The sequence below is a fragment of the Ovis aries genome, chromosome 14 (assembly GCF_016772045.2).
Source record: "Ovis aries strain OAR_USU_Benz2616 breed Rambouillet chromosome 14, ARS-UI_Ramb_v3.0, whole genome shotgun sequence".
Classification (NCBI taxonomy): Eukaryota; Metazoa; Chordata; class Mammalia; order Artiodactyla; family Bovidae; genus Ovis; species Ovis aries.
In genome coordinates, this window is record NC_056067.1 from 45,760,984 (window position 1) to 45,774,223 (window position 13,240).

The 13,240-nt window shown below is 53.9% G+C and overlaps 4 protein-coding genes across 7 annotated transcripts; 2 read left to right on the plus strand and 2 right to left on the minus strand.

The window, feature by feature from the left end:
• Window positions 1-237: 237 nt before the first annotated feature.
• Window positions 238-2,867, minus strand: IGFLR1 (IGF like family receptor 1). The gene is made up of 5 exons (XM_027977430.2): window positions 2,667-2,867; window positions 2,037-2,259; window positions 1,393-1,577; window positions 694-1,081; window positions 238-611 (listed from the first exon to the last, which is right to left on the minus strand). Exons 1-5 carry the CDS (start codon window positions 2,742-2,744, stop codon window positions 265-267), a joined length of 1,221 nt encoding a protein of 406 aa, XP_027833231.1. The 5' UTR covers window positions 2,745-2,867; the 3' UTR covers window positions 238-264.
• A 91-nt stretch (window positions 2,868-2,958) lies between these two features.
• On the minus strand, window positions 2,959-5,181 carry U2AF1L4 (U2 small nuclear RNA auxiliary factor 1 like 4). Of its 2 annotated transcripts, XM_012190194.5 has the most exons (9): window positions 5,108-5,181; window positions 4,875-4,962; window positions 4,684-4,734; window positions 4,410-4,476; window positions 4,278-4,327; window positions 4,105-4,203; window positions 3,798-3,931; window positions 3,581-3,676; window positions 2,959-3,227 (listed from the first exon to the last, which is right to left on the minus strand). In XM_012190194.5, the coding sequence occupies exons 1-9, from the start codon at window positions 5,149-5,151 to the stop codon at window positions 3,143-3,145; spliced, it is 714 nt and encodes a 237-aa protein (XP_012045584.2). In that variant the 5' UTR covers window positions 5,152-5,181; the 3' UTR covers window positions 2,959-3,142. The 2 variants fall into 2 exon arrangements, with proteins under 2 accessions (XP_012045584.2, XP_004015232.3); XM_004015183.6 differs by lacking the exon at window positions 4,684-4,734.
• A 188-nt stretch (window positions 5,182-5,369) lies between these two features.
• PSENEN (presenilin enhancer, gamma-secretase subunit) lies at window positions 5,370-6,701 on the plus strand. Of its 2 annotated transcripts, none has more exons than XM_004015186.4 (4): window positions 5,370-5,443; window positions 5,577-5,729; window positions 6,146-6,250; window positions 6,433-6,701. In XM_004015186.4, the coding sequence occupies exons 2-4, from the start codon at window positions 5,669-5,671 to the stop codon at window positions 6,570-6,572; spliced, it is 306 nt and encodes a 101-aa protein (XP_004015235.1). In that variant the 5' UTR covers window positions 5,370-5,443; window positions 5,577-5,668; the 3' UTR covers window positions 6,573-6,701. The 2 variants fall into 2 exon arrangements, with proteins under 2 accessions (XP_004015235.1, XP_004015236.1); XM_004015187.5 differs by having other exon boundaries at window positions 5,615-5,729.
• Window positions 6,702-8,048: 1,347 nt separating this feature from the next.
• On the plus strand, window positions 8,049-13,210 carry LIN37 (lin-37 DREAM MuvB core complex component). Of its 2 annotated transcripts, XM_004015175.5 has the most exons (9): window positions 8,049-8,229; window positions 11,063-11,138; window positions 11,323-11,373; window positions 11,693-11,722; window positions 11,803-11,888; window positions 11,976-12,142; window positions 12,693-12,833; window positions 12,921-12,994; window positions 13,082-13,210. In XM_004015175.5, exons 1-9 carry the CDS (start codon window positions 8,196-8,198, stop codon window positions 13,161-13,163), a joined length of 741 nt encoding a protein of 246 aa, XP_004015224.1. In that variant the 5' UTR covers window positions 8,049-8,195; the 3' UTR covers window positions 13,164-13,210. The 2 variants fall into 2 exon arrangements, with proteins under 2 accessions (XP_004015224.1, XP_060254487.1); XM_060398504.1 differs by having other exon boundaries at window positions 12,693-13,210.
• Window positions 13,211-13,240: the final 30 nt, after the last annotated feature.

The window sequence follows — 13,240 nt, forward strand, 5'->3', positions numbered from 1 at the left end:
GGGATTGGCCCATTCTGTGGGGGTGGGATTAGAAGGAGAATCAGGATGTCTGTTGGGTTTTGGCCCAATTAAGGCTTTGGGGGTGGGGAGCGGCATACAAGATCCTAGTTTCCTGATGGGAAATCAAACCCAGTCCCCTTGTAGTGGAAATGCAGAGTTGGAACTACTGTGCTGCCAGGAATTCCTAATTCATACTGTTTTAAGAGGGCTCTTAATGAGGCCCAGAGACAGCAGCACTTACTTCAATAGAAACTTTATTGAATACTAGGCCAGGCAAGCCCCTGATGAGCCAAGTTTGGACAGCACCTGCAGTGCATCTGCCCTCCCTATCTGGGCCAGGTGTGTGCCAAGCTGGCCCAAAGAGGCAGAGGGCTCCCGCGCCACCACCATCTCAATGAGAGCCCTCAGAGGTGAGCGACTGGGCCGCAGTGAGTAGGCGAAAGTGGACCAGGCAGCAGGCAGTCCGTATCTTGCAGCCAGGTGTCGAGTGGTGCCACAGGCCATCCTCCCACCTGGCCCAGGCTCAGGATCCAGCAACAGGATCAGCTCCTCCAGCACCTCCAGCTCATCCAGGAGGCGAGAGAGGGGCTGTGACTCCAGGCTTGGCATCTCTGGGAGACAAAGTAAGGGGTGAGGAAGGGGGAGTACAAGCTTCCAGTCCACCTCCCCATCCTTGGTGTATCCTCAACTAACCCCTGCCTAGGAGTGGAGACAGAGAGACCTCCTTCCATATGTCCCTTGCCTCTGAAGTCTCCAGGGAGGCTGGAGAGGACGAGTGCAAGAAGCGGGTGTGGGTGTCAAGGTCGCTGCAAACCAAGCTAGGATACAGGTGTTGGACTGCTTTCCCTTGGTTGAGGCGACGGTGGTGCCTTTGCAGGGCAAGCAGGATTATGGCTGAGGTCACGAGCAGAACCAGCACTAGGAATAGGGCAAAACTCAAACTCGGCCAGGCTTGCTGAGGGGCTTTGTGCTCAGAAGTCCACGAAACACTGGGAATCGCTGATGAGCTGGGCTCCTGGGAGCTAAGGATGCTCGATTTTCCAGGTGTCAGTGGGCAGGGCTCCTTGTTAGGGACAGGCTTCTGGAAAACAAGGGGTTGGAATAAAGTGCGAGGCATGCCCAACTTGGGAATTCTCAGCACAAACCTCTCATCCTTAACTCCCTCAGTGGGTCTACATCCCCGCCCCCCCCCGCCCCCCCGCAACCCTCGACTCCTTTAAACCCAGGCAAGTCATCTCCAGATACCATGGCCCCATCCCTACCCTCTTCAGTTAAGCTACTCCCCTTCCCTTAATAAGACCCCACCCATCCGATCCCAAGTCAGGCCTCCAGTTCTCGCCCCGCTCCCTTAAGCTGCACCCCTGCCCAGGCCCTCTGAAACCTAAGCAGTACCTCTCGGCAGGGCCGCCCAGTTCCGCCGCGGCTCCCCGAGGGAATGGATGCCGTTGCTCCGCCGCCACAAAGGCTACATAGCTCCGCGCTGTTGCTATTGCACTGTCCAGGAGGACACTCTTGGAAGGGGTGCATTACGTGATTGCCAGCATCATCCAGCCCGCAGTTTTCCGAAAACTCTAGGTCTGGTGGGAGAGAGTCTCACGTGCTGTTGTCAAGCCTGCCTTCTCAGCACTAGCTACGCCCTTTCATCTATGCCCTATCCTTGCAGGCCCCGCCCCTTATACGGTACTCACCCAACCTATCAGCGGACCTATCACCTCTAACCCCGCCCCACAGTATCTCAAGCAGCCTCCCAACCCTCTCTACCCAGGCACCGCCCCTTAAATTGTCCCGCCCACTTCTTCCTCGCTGCTCGGTTCCCGCCTAATGGGTCACACACCTTCACCTTGACCCTCTTAACACACACAGCTCCTTTCTTCGCAGGCTTAGCCCCCATCCTCACTCGTCTATGCACAACCCACCGCCCCTACCCTGAAGCAAGCCTCACAGGCCGTAGCACACAGACCTCGCCCCTCCCCCTGCCCCCATCACCCTGTAACTCCGCCCGAACATATACAAACGCCCAGTTTCCCGCTCCTCACCCGAGCAAGGGGGCGGCCCGAAGCGCTGCAGGCAGCTGCCGCAGCACCGGTTGTCAGGGTTCCAGTACTCGAGGCGGCCGCAGTGCTGAGAGGCCTCCCAAGGCGCCGCCTGGGCCAGGAGCAGCACAGCAGTCCGGAGGAGGCGTAGGGGCCCCATCCGGGCGGAGCCTGCAATCTGGGGGCCCCTGACCACACGACTTCCTGCCACAGCACTTCTGCCGCACTTGCCAGGAAACCAGGGCAGAAGAAGGAAGCAGTGGATGTGGAGGCATAGGACCCTCAGTCCCCTTCAGAAGCCAAGAATCTATCCCCCAGTCCCTAGTCCAACTCCTGGCCGGTTATCAGAGAGGCCATAAGGCCTTGAGATCACTAGAGCGAGGACTCTAGAGCCAGATTGCGTGGATTTATAACCTATCTCTGCCATCTTCCTGCCCTGTTTTCCCATCTGTAAAATGGGATAATAATAGTAACCTGTCTCATAGGGTAACTGGAGAAGTAAAACTATGACTGACAGTAAAGCATTTAGAACAGTATCTGGCATAGAATACCTACTTCAATCGCGGGGCAGTGGGCATGGAGGACCCAATCCTCACCCACTACACACTCCCACCCAATGCCCAGCAACCTTACCTTAGCTCCTAACCACAATCTCCTCCAGATTAGGAGTCCTCCAACCTGCTGCAACCAACCATCTCCCTCGAGAGTCATCAGCCAGATGTGAAGTTTCCAGCACAAAGGCAGCCCCACCTATCCAGTCCCACTTGGGGATTTCTGGGACCCTGGGTGTTCTGCTTTTGCACCTGTTGTTGGAAGTTCCTTGGCTGAGGTTGTGGCCAGAGCCCAGCCCCGCTTCCCCTTTTCACCAGATGTGGGGGTGGAAGGAAACCAGCCTACAGCCAGGCTTAAGCTAACAACAAAGCTCTAAACCCTCAGTACAGAATTTTATTAGGGGAGGGGCAATAGAAGTTCCCTGTGTTGAAGGTGTTACATCATGGAGACCCAGAGTCTGGAGAAGATGTCACTGGGCAGTTATGGGAACTTTGAGGAGGTGTCCTGGCGAGGAACATCTGTGCCTGCCAAGGGTGGAGGGCAAGGGAGTCAGGGTCTCAGAAACGGCCATGCCGGTGGTCTGGAGACCGTCGTCGATTTCTTTCTCGGGGACGGTGGCCAGTATGGGACCTTGGGGGTGACCTGGGGACATAGAGAGGAGGGTTAGAGCCATAGGGAATGATGCGCAGATCTTCCAGTTCAGCCTCCCTGCTCAGGGATAAATCATGACAATTGATGAAGTAAATAGCTCCTGGGGGTGGCCTCAGGATAGGCGCATAGGGACTAATCTCAGGACTGGAGAGCCAGGATGGACTTGGGTTTGGGGTTCAGGCTGGTTTAGGGGTTGAGACTTAGATGCTGACCTTCAGATAGGGCTGAGGGCTAGTCTTAGGGTACAAAAGGCTGAGACACTTACTGGGGCATAGGATCAGATTCATCTAAGGGTTCAGGGGGCTTGGGGTATGAGAAGTCTTGGCAGGCTGGTCCTGAAATACCTGCGCCTGGGTCCCCGCCCGTAGAGCTGCCGCCTGAGGTCTCGGGAAATGGGTCGCAGGTGCATGAAGTTGCAGAAACCACCTCGGGTACATTCCCTGGGTAAAGGATAAATACATGGATGAATGGATGGATGAGGCCACTGTCACTGACAGCCCCCTCAACACACAACAGAAGCCTGGGACTCCAGGTGCCCATCCCACTGCTGTACTACCATACCCCATCTCATACTGCCGACAGCACGACTCCCGGAAATCGGTGACGGGAGACAGCTCAGCATGCACAGCTTGCCCGTTGAACCAGCGGTTATTGAGCTCAACCACTGCCCGCTCTGCATCTTCCTCACGCCGAAACTGAGGAAAAGTCAGTCAGGGTGAACAATCAAACTCAGAAATCTTCAGAGGATTAGCTAGCAGCTCAAGGGCTGGACCGCTTTTAGTGATGGACCTCAGGCTGTGAGGCTTCAGTGGTGACTTTTAGGCACTGAAATGCCTTCACTTCTGGGCTCTGGGGGGACAGCAGGCACCTTGACATAAACATTGCCCACGAGGTGATCCCCCAGGTTGTCGCACACATTCATCTCTTCAATCTCCCCGTACTTCTCTTGCAGTTCGGTGAACACTTCCTGTGGAAGATTAGGAGGAAATCAGCTGAGCTCCCGGCCCACGGGAAAGTCAACCCACCCCCGCCAACCCTCACCTCGAAGAAGTTATCATAGTGTTCTTGCACCTCCACGTCGCTCACGTGACCTGGAGGAGGGGGCAGGGTGGAATCAGGGGGCGGCCTGCTGGGGGCTGTCCGCCCTGCCCCCAACACTGGCCGCTTACTCACAGTGCGATCCGTCTGCGGTTTGGGCGGTGTTCTGTGGATTCCGATACAGGTTGAGCAGCACTATGGTCTGAACAGAATTTAAAGGGGGCAGGGCCTGAGTTCAGAGGGCGGGGTTATATGCGAAGGGGTGGGATATGAAGGTTGCGGGTGAGACCTCGCAACAGAGAAAAAAGCATAAACGTCTTGCGTGCCTCAGCAACGCTTGCCCCTCAGAGAACCAGAAGAGAGGGTATCTAGCAGTGAGGGATAGCCCAGGGGTGTGGTCTGTACGTACGGGGGCGTGGCCAAGTTCCTGGGAGAAGAGCCTGAAGGTTGGGGGAGGAACCTGTAGAGGTCCGACAAGAAAAAAACCGGGCGATAGGGTGGGCCCTAGAAATCCGGAAAAGGCGGGACCTCGTGATGATGGACAACAGAAGGGGAATGGCCAGGAGGCGTTAACCCCCCAGGATCCGCGCCGGGTCTCACCTGGCTGAAAGTCGGCTTGTTGTGAAGCCGGGAGCACCGGTCCCCGTGCCGGCAGGCCCCGATCTTAAAGTAAAAAGAGCAGTTAACCCTGGAAGAGGTGCAAAGACAGAGGTGAACCGAGGGCCAGGGAGCTGGACACTCCAGAAACACTGATCCGCGCCGCCCAGCCACCAGGTTGCCAAGTGCCCCGTCCCCGGTCCCCCGAAGGGGCCACTCCCTGCACCCATTCTCACTTGTCCTTCTCAGTCCCGAATATCGATGCTAAATATTCAGCCATTTTTACCCAAACCCTCCAACTCTGTCTGCTATTCACGTCATTTCCGTTGCTTAAAAGCATTGGGAAGTGTAGTTCGCTGCCTCCGCACTGGAAACTCCCTAGTGCGCTTGCGTGATGCGGGCTCGCACTCTCCGCACAGGCTCACCCAGTGGAGTTGCCTGAAGGGGCATGCGCGCGGCGTTGCCTCATCAAAAAAACTACAATCTCCAGAGAAACTTGGGGCGTCTCGCGCAAAAGTCCGTGGTTGAAAGTGGCAAAGGGGCCCAGACCGGAGGAAGTTAAGACTCCACTGGTGAGTCGGGGGTCGTTTCCGCACCCAAATAAACGTAAAGAGCATCTCAACCTAGTCAGCTCGCTGGTGGGGGCAGGAGTGCCCTTCTTCCAGAAAATCCACCCTTCAGTTTCTCTCCGTTTTGTCCTAATAGGGGCGTGGTTGTTTGTGATCCTTGGATCTGTCACTTAGGGTCAGGACTTGGGTCTGCCCCAGACCCTCGGAAGACCCGGCCCCAGCGCAACTATGAACTTGGAGCGAGTGTCCAACGAGGAGAAGTTGAACCTCTGCCGGAAGTACTACCTGGGTAAGGGCCGGTATCCTAGGGTACCCGAAGAGAGGGGGCGGGACTAGAGCGCCTGATGGAAGAGGGTCTGGGGGCCTGGGTTCTTGGGTCCAGAGGATGAAGTGGCTGGGGACGCCGATTCTTTGGTCCCAAGAGAGGAAGGGCCTGAGTCTTGCTGAAGGAGGAGACTGGGACCTCAATTTCTGGGTCCCAAAATAGAAATGTTGCTGGGGCTGGACTCCTGGTTCTGACAAAGACGTGGTTGAGGACTAGGATTCTTGACTCCCAGGGAGGAGCCAGGATTTCTGAGTCCATGATAGCAGAGATACCCATTTCACTTAGGTTGTGGGAGAGGATCTTCCTACTGGACCTTTCAACAGGTGGGTGTTGGGAGGATCCTCATTTCTTCATGTCCCAGTCTTTTTTCTTCTCTTTAGGTGGGTTTGCCTTCCTGCCTTTTCTCTGGTTGGTCAACATTTTCTGGTTCTTCCGAGAGGCCTTCATTGTCCCGGCATACACGGAGCAGAGCCAAATCAAAGGCTGTGAGTCCAGGGCACAGATGAAGGGAGGCCATCAGGTGTAAGGAGGGGGACTCAAGAAGCCTTGGTGGGAGGGGATGACGGAGGGTCAAGAATCCTGGAACTTTGTGGAAGAAAAGGGCCAGTCTCAGGGAGACCACAGAGCAGGTGGAGAACAACCTTTCCCTTCCTGTTCCCTCTTACAGATGTCTGGCGCTCAGCTGTGGGCTTCTTCTTATGGGTGATTGTACTCTCCACCTGGATCACTATCTTCCAGATCTACCGGCCACGTTGGGGCGCCCTTGGGGACTACCTCTCCTTCACCATACCCCTGGGTACCCCCTGACAGCTTCTGTACAGGCCTGAGGACCAGGATGGGCTCCTCTCCTCCAAGCCCACTTTCAAGCCCTTAAGACTTGTTCCTGTCTCCTATGTTCTCTGCTGACATCCCCCAATAAAGGACCCTAATTCTCAATATTGACTTCCTGGGATCTTTTGGAGATTGAAGGATAAGATGATTTGGGTTTGTTTTTTTTTTTTTTGCCCACCATGCACACACCTTGTGAAATTTTATTTTCCCAACTAGAGATTGAACCCAGGCCCTCTGGGCCCTTGGCAGTGAGAGCATGGAGTCTCAACCACTGGACTGCCAGGGAATTCCCTAAAATAATTATTAATATTCAGGAACATTTATTGGTTGCTTACTTTGTATTAGGCTTAGTGCTTCAAACATGATGTGCATTAGTTTACTGTATACTACTCATAACTCTCAAAAATAGAAAACTTGCTTGGGAACACTGTTTTACAGATTTGGAACCAGAAAGGAAGAGTACTTTCATTAGTAGGGGCTGTTATCCTGTACTGGTAGTATGTGAATTTGAAAATACATACTTTTCCACTGGGCTTCATTATTCTCGTCAGAAATGTGGATCACAACACTACCCCCTAGAATTTATCTGGGCCAAGGCACATGTGGTAAATGTAAGTTCCCCATTTTCTGAAGGAGACTGTCCGTAGCTATAGAAAAGTATTCAATTGCTTTATTAGAGAAGGCTTCCTTGACCATCCTATTTAAAGTTTCAGTCCCCCTCCTGGGTACTCTCCATGTGTCTTTCAGGCTATATTCTTTTTCCTATTACATTGCATTTAAAATGTTCTACTTGTTTATTGTTTATCTTCCATTCTCTATAAGCTCATTAGGGCAAGGATTTTTATCGTTTTGTTCACTGCGGTGTCCCCAGTACCTAGAGAAGTACCTGGAACGCTAATATTCGCTAAGTGAATGAGGCTAAACTTGAAAAGAGATTAACAGGGAGCTACCTGGTAGGCTGCCGTCTAGGGGGTCACAGAGAGTCGGACACGACTGAAGAGACTTAGCAGCAGCAGCAGCTGGCACCTAGCGAGTGCTCAGTAAGAGGGAGCCCCGCCTAACCCCAAATTTGTTTTCCTCTTAGGGATAAAGAGACTTCCACGGTTAAATAACTCCTGTTCAATAGCTAAACTGATGTTACTCAAAAGCTTCTAACTCTCCAAGTTCTAAGCAGCAGCCTCGCGATGCTCTGATCCTTCGTTTCCCACCGTGCGTTACTTCTACCGAGTCTCGGAAGTTAGAACCACGTCCCAGGAAGGGCCCCGGGATGTCGTTGGTTTGTTTCCGGAAACTAGGCTTTAGGAAGGTGGGACTGAGAGCTGGGAGCCGACAGCGGCAGCTATTAATTGGCCACGATATGAGATTGACGGTTGCACTGACTAATGGGAACAAGGAACTGCCGAGAGGGCCCGCCCACAGAAGGAACGGGAGGAGGTGGCGGCATCTGCGTCCATCGCGGCCGGACACTGCTCAGGGCGGCGGACTGGCTACACATGAAGCTTACCTTTGACCTCTCCCCGTCTGCCTCCGGCCTTGACTTGTGACATTAGGCTCTTTTGGGCTCCTCTGGCCCAGCTACCCAGATCCCAGACCCCAACCATGTTCCCGGTGAAGGTGAAAGTGGAGAAATCAGGTGAGGATCCCGAGGTTGGGGGCAGGTAAGGGAGCAGCGCACTGATCAGGGTAAGGGAGCCCCATTAAACAGGATTATCGCGATAAGGTGGACTGCGTGACTTCTCCCTGCAGCCCATATGACTACCGCTGTCAGGCGTCGATCGAACGATTCCGGCCACCTTGATACCCTCCCGAACTGTGTTCAGGATAGCTTTGAGGCTGAATGGTGGTGGCCTGGCAGTGTGGTGCAGTCCCACATGGGGAACCCGAACCGTGTGACTCCAAGAAGGACTCATTTCCTGGCTCTGCCTCCATTTCCCCCTTTCTAGCAATGGTCTTGAGTGAAGCATTATGCTGATCACCTGAAGTACAGGAAAGCTTTTAATCTTTGCAGTCACTGTATCCCAATAGTCCTAGGGGATTGATAATTCCTATTTCCTAGGAAGTAGGAAATATAGATGGGGAAACTGAAGCTGAGAGAGGAAGTCATTCTGGGTTTGGGCCAAGCTGATGGGAACCCAGGGCTAGCATGTTAAGGGTGGTGGGAGAGACCTGGAATCCAGACCAAGTAAAATGACATGAGATAGTAAACGCTGCTGCTGCTAAGTCACTGCAGTCGTATCCGACTCTGTGCGACCCCATAGACAGCAGCCCACCAGGCTCCCCCGTCCCTGAGATTCTCCAGGCAAGAATACTGGAGTGGGTTGCCATTTCCTTCTCCAATGCATGAAAGTGAAAAGTGAAAGGGAAGTTGCTCAGTCGTGTCCCACGCTCAGCGACCCCATGGACTGCAGCCTTCCAGGCTCCTCCATCCATGGGATTTTCCAGGCAAGAGTACTGGAGTGGGGTGCCATTGCCTTCTTCGTAGTAAATGCTATAAGTGGTCAAAAAGAAAAAAAAAAAAAAACAAGAGAAGCTAAGGAGATCAGGAGTGAGGCAAGGTGAGGGACAGAGTGATAAGTGAGGGAACAGCAAATCTGACAAAGGAAATAGCTTTGAAATGGCAGAGAAGTGAAAGATTTCTCTGGCATGTTCAAGGGCCAGCAGGGAGGCCAGAGTGGCTGGAGCAGAGCAAGTGAAGTGAGGTAGAAAGGTGAGGAGATGAGAGCAAAGAGGTGAAGGAAAGGGGCAGATCTTGTGGGCCCAGGTTATGACTTTGGCTTTTGCTCCAAGGGCAATGGGGAGCCAAGGGAGGGTTTTGAACCCCAGAGGAAGTCTTTACAAGATGCCCCCTCCAACTGCCAAAAAATGCCCCAAAAGTCGTGGGTGGAAGAATGAAGGGGCTCTGACCACAAATGAGGGTGTTGAGGAAGGAGTAGGCAGAGTCATGGAAGCCTGTGAACACCAGGCTGACCATTAGGACTCTGCCTCAGGGGGCACTGCAGAGTTCTGGAGCATTCTAAACAGGGAAAGATCGGGATCAGGTTTGGCTTTAGGAAGATTCCCCTGGCAACCTTGTGGATCAGAAGGGGAGACTGAGGCTGGGGGCCCAGGGGAAGGAAGGGACACGACAGATAGACCAGGGAGGTGGGAGAGGGGAGAGAACCTCAGGAGACAAGTAGACAGGTTGTGGGGTGGGCGGGGAAGGGAGAGCAATGACCATGTTGAGACCGAGAAAAGGACTGGGTGACAATAGGGATATCTCTGAGATGGCGGTCCAGGAAAAAAGGATACGTTTAGAGACACTGAGGCCAGTGTGGGACCCAGTCCATGGAAGGAGCCTGGGGGATGTCCAGGGGGAAGTGTCTGGGAGTCCATGGGATCCCAAGATCTGAGGTTCAGGAGAGAAGCAGGGACTGAGGAAAGACATTGGGCATTATTCACACCTTGGCTCCTACCCAAGGCTCTTTGCTAGAGAATCTCAGCTGCTCCCAGCCCCACATCCCCACCCTGTCTGCTCTGAGTAATGTCTCCTGGCCTCTTCAGGAAGTCTCAGCGCTGGCTAGTCATGTCCCCAAGTGTCCTTCTGGGCTCTGAGCGCTGGGTCAGAGCTCCTATTAGTTGGAAGAGAAGAATGAACACCCCACAAGAAATGTAAGGAGATTTATAACATTGTCAACTCCATAAGTTCTGTGATGAAGAGAGGCAAACACATAGGTTCTTAGGGCCAGGCTGGGTCTGTGGCATGCAGGAAGGTGGGCCCAGATATCTCATTTCCTGGGGGGGAAAAAGCCCAAAATGGGTATTTTAGGTGAAATCTCCCAACTGTTCAAATGTAGTCATCTCATTCAGATTTAACAGATTTGAAGTAACCCCATTACCTTAGCCAAACAAAGTGCACCTTGGGGCTAGATTCTGCACCCAGTTTGAGCCCCTGCCGTATAATGTCCACTCTGGAGCCAAATGACCTGGTGTATATCTTCAGCCTTTTAATTTTCTAGCTGTGTAACTTTGGGCAAGTAGCATATCCTCTCTGTGCCTCAGTTTCATTCTCTCTGAAATGGGGATAAAAATCCTATCCACCTGCCAGGGTTGTTGTAAAAAACTCAATGGGTTGATATACGTGACATGCCTGGAACAATGCTTGGCACATAATAAGCTTTCATATACAGCATAGGTTTATTTAAACCTCAAAACAGCCCTAGCAATAGATATCATTTGGAGACCCATTTTCAAGATGAGGAAACAGGCTCAGTGAGGTAAGGTGATTCACCTTAGATCACACATGAGCGTGTGGGTCAGCCCTGGAAGCCAGAGCTCTTGCTCTTTAGTAGGCTCTGCCCACTATACCCTCCTAGTACGCCTGGCCCAGCCAAACGATTGGATCTGCATGCCCTTTCCTGGTCCAGTGGCTGCCCACCTGGCTTGGGCCTGGGAAGTGACTCCTGCTTGGTACCCCTCCTCTTCCCCAGAGTTGGAGATGGCCAAGGCCCGGAACCAACTGGATGCTGTTCTGCAGTGTCTGCTAGAGAAGAGTCACATGGACAGGTTGGGATCTGACCCAGGACAGGGTCATGGGAAGTTGGGGGCCCTAGCGGGTGGGACCCTCTGGTTGTGGGTGGGACCCCAGAGACTGACTTAGGAAGGAAGAGGCCCAGTGGATGAGGCCACTGGGTACTTTCCCACCCTGGGCCCTGGGAACCCTGAGCATGCAGTTCTCTTCTGCTACCAGGGAGCGTCTGGATGAGGAACCTGGGAAGACCTCCTCAGACACCCACAACAAGTAAGTTTTATTGATGGGATCTGTGTCTGAGGGTTTGTGGTAGATAACTTCTTTCCTCATCTGAGCCCTGAGCCCCCTGCCCTGTGCTTTCTCCATCACAGTCTTAACCATTCTTCACGTACAAAAGCCATGGAGCAGCAGAAACTCAGGTCCCCTGATGATGGCACGTCAGCTTGCAAGGGGTGGGACCCAAGGCTGCAGGGTTTGGTGGGATCTCTGAGCTCATTCACAGTACCCCCAGGGTGCTTTTTGAGGGGTTGTGAGCAGGCATTCGTTTAAGGGCAAGCCTGCTAACATGACACCCTGTCTCTCCCCACAGGGATTGCTCCATCACGGCCACTGGCAAACGGTAAGGTGGCAGGGGCCCCACCAGCTGATGAGAGGTCTGTAGTCCCCACCCCGGTCCTGATGTACTCCCTCCCCACACAGGCCATCTGCCCGATTCCCCCACCAGCGGAGGAAGAAGAGGAGGGAGATGGATGAGGGGCTGGCTGAGGGAGGGCCACAGCGATCCAGTGAGTAGGCGGTGGCCCTCGAGGGCAGGCAGTGATTGGGGGGGCTAGGCAAGGATGTTCATACCCTTCCTACTCGCCCCACTCTAGACACCTATGTGATCAAGCTGTTTGACCGGAGTGTGGACTTGGCTCAGTTCAGTGAGAACACGCCACTGTACCCCATCTGCCGAGCCTGGATGCGCAACAGCCCCACAGTGCGTGAGCGTGAACGCTCACCCAGCTCGCCACTGCCTCCCCTGCCTGAGGATGAGGAGGTGAGATGGGTGGTGGGTTCCTGCCCAGCAGCCCAGGAGTGCAATGGGTAGGCAGTCACAAAGCACCCTCCCTGGCAGACAAGAACACCAGTGACTCCTGAATCTGGTGAAGCACATAGATAGGAACCCTTAGGCCAGGGCAAAGGTTGGAGTGCCCTAGAGCAGACAGACATGGCTCTCTGGTCTGAGAGGCAGAGGAGACAGGGTTCCTGGGTAAATAGATGTGCCCTCCAAGATCAGAAGTCACCAAGAGCTGAGAGACTAGGCAGGGGTCCTTAGGGCAACCAGGTATAGCCACCTGGTCTAGGGGAGCAGATGGCAACCCCCTGGGCTAGGAATGGAGGTCTCCATAGATGGAGGTCTCTATGCTGGGCAGGAGTGATCAGGGGTCCCTGGGTTGGACAGGGGTCCTTGGAGCAGACACATGACTCCTAAGTACAAGTCCCTGGAGAAACCTTCATGTCTTTTGTTGCTGGGGAAGGTGTGAAATGATGTCCCTGACCCTCTTCTCTGACTCTGTTGGGTCTGGTGTGGGTCCTTGTATCCCCAGGGTTCTGAAGTCACCAACAGCAAGAGTCGTGATGTGTATAAGCTGCCTCCACCCACAGCTCCTGGGCCACCTGGAGACGCCTGCAGATCCCGAATTCCATCCCCGCTGCAGCCTGAGACCCAGGGTACCCCTGATGATGAGGTGAGTATGCTGGGCTGGCTCAGGGCCATGGGGCAGGTGTTGTGGGGTATGAGTGTGGTCACCCAGCCTGGCCTCTCTGTCATGCAGCCCTCCGAGCCTGAGCCCTCACCCTCCACGCTTATCTACCGTAACATGCAGCGCTGGAAGCGTATCCGCCAGAGGTGAGCATCCCCCCACCAGCTTGTTCTCTGTGGCCTCTGCTCCAACTGCTGAGTCCTCCCTCTGCTTTTCCCCCACCCCCACTGCAGGTGGAAGGAGGCATCTCATCGGAACCAGCTTCGTTACTCAGAGAGCATGAAGATCCTACGGGAGATGTACGAGCGACAGTGATGTTCCCCTGTCCCCACCCTCATCCCAATAAACATTCCTCTCCTCCACACTGGTCTCCATTTACTACAGCCTATCCT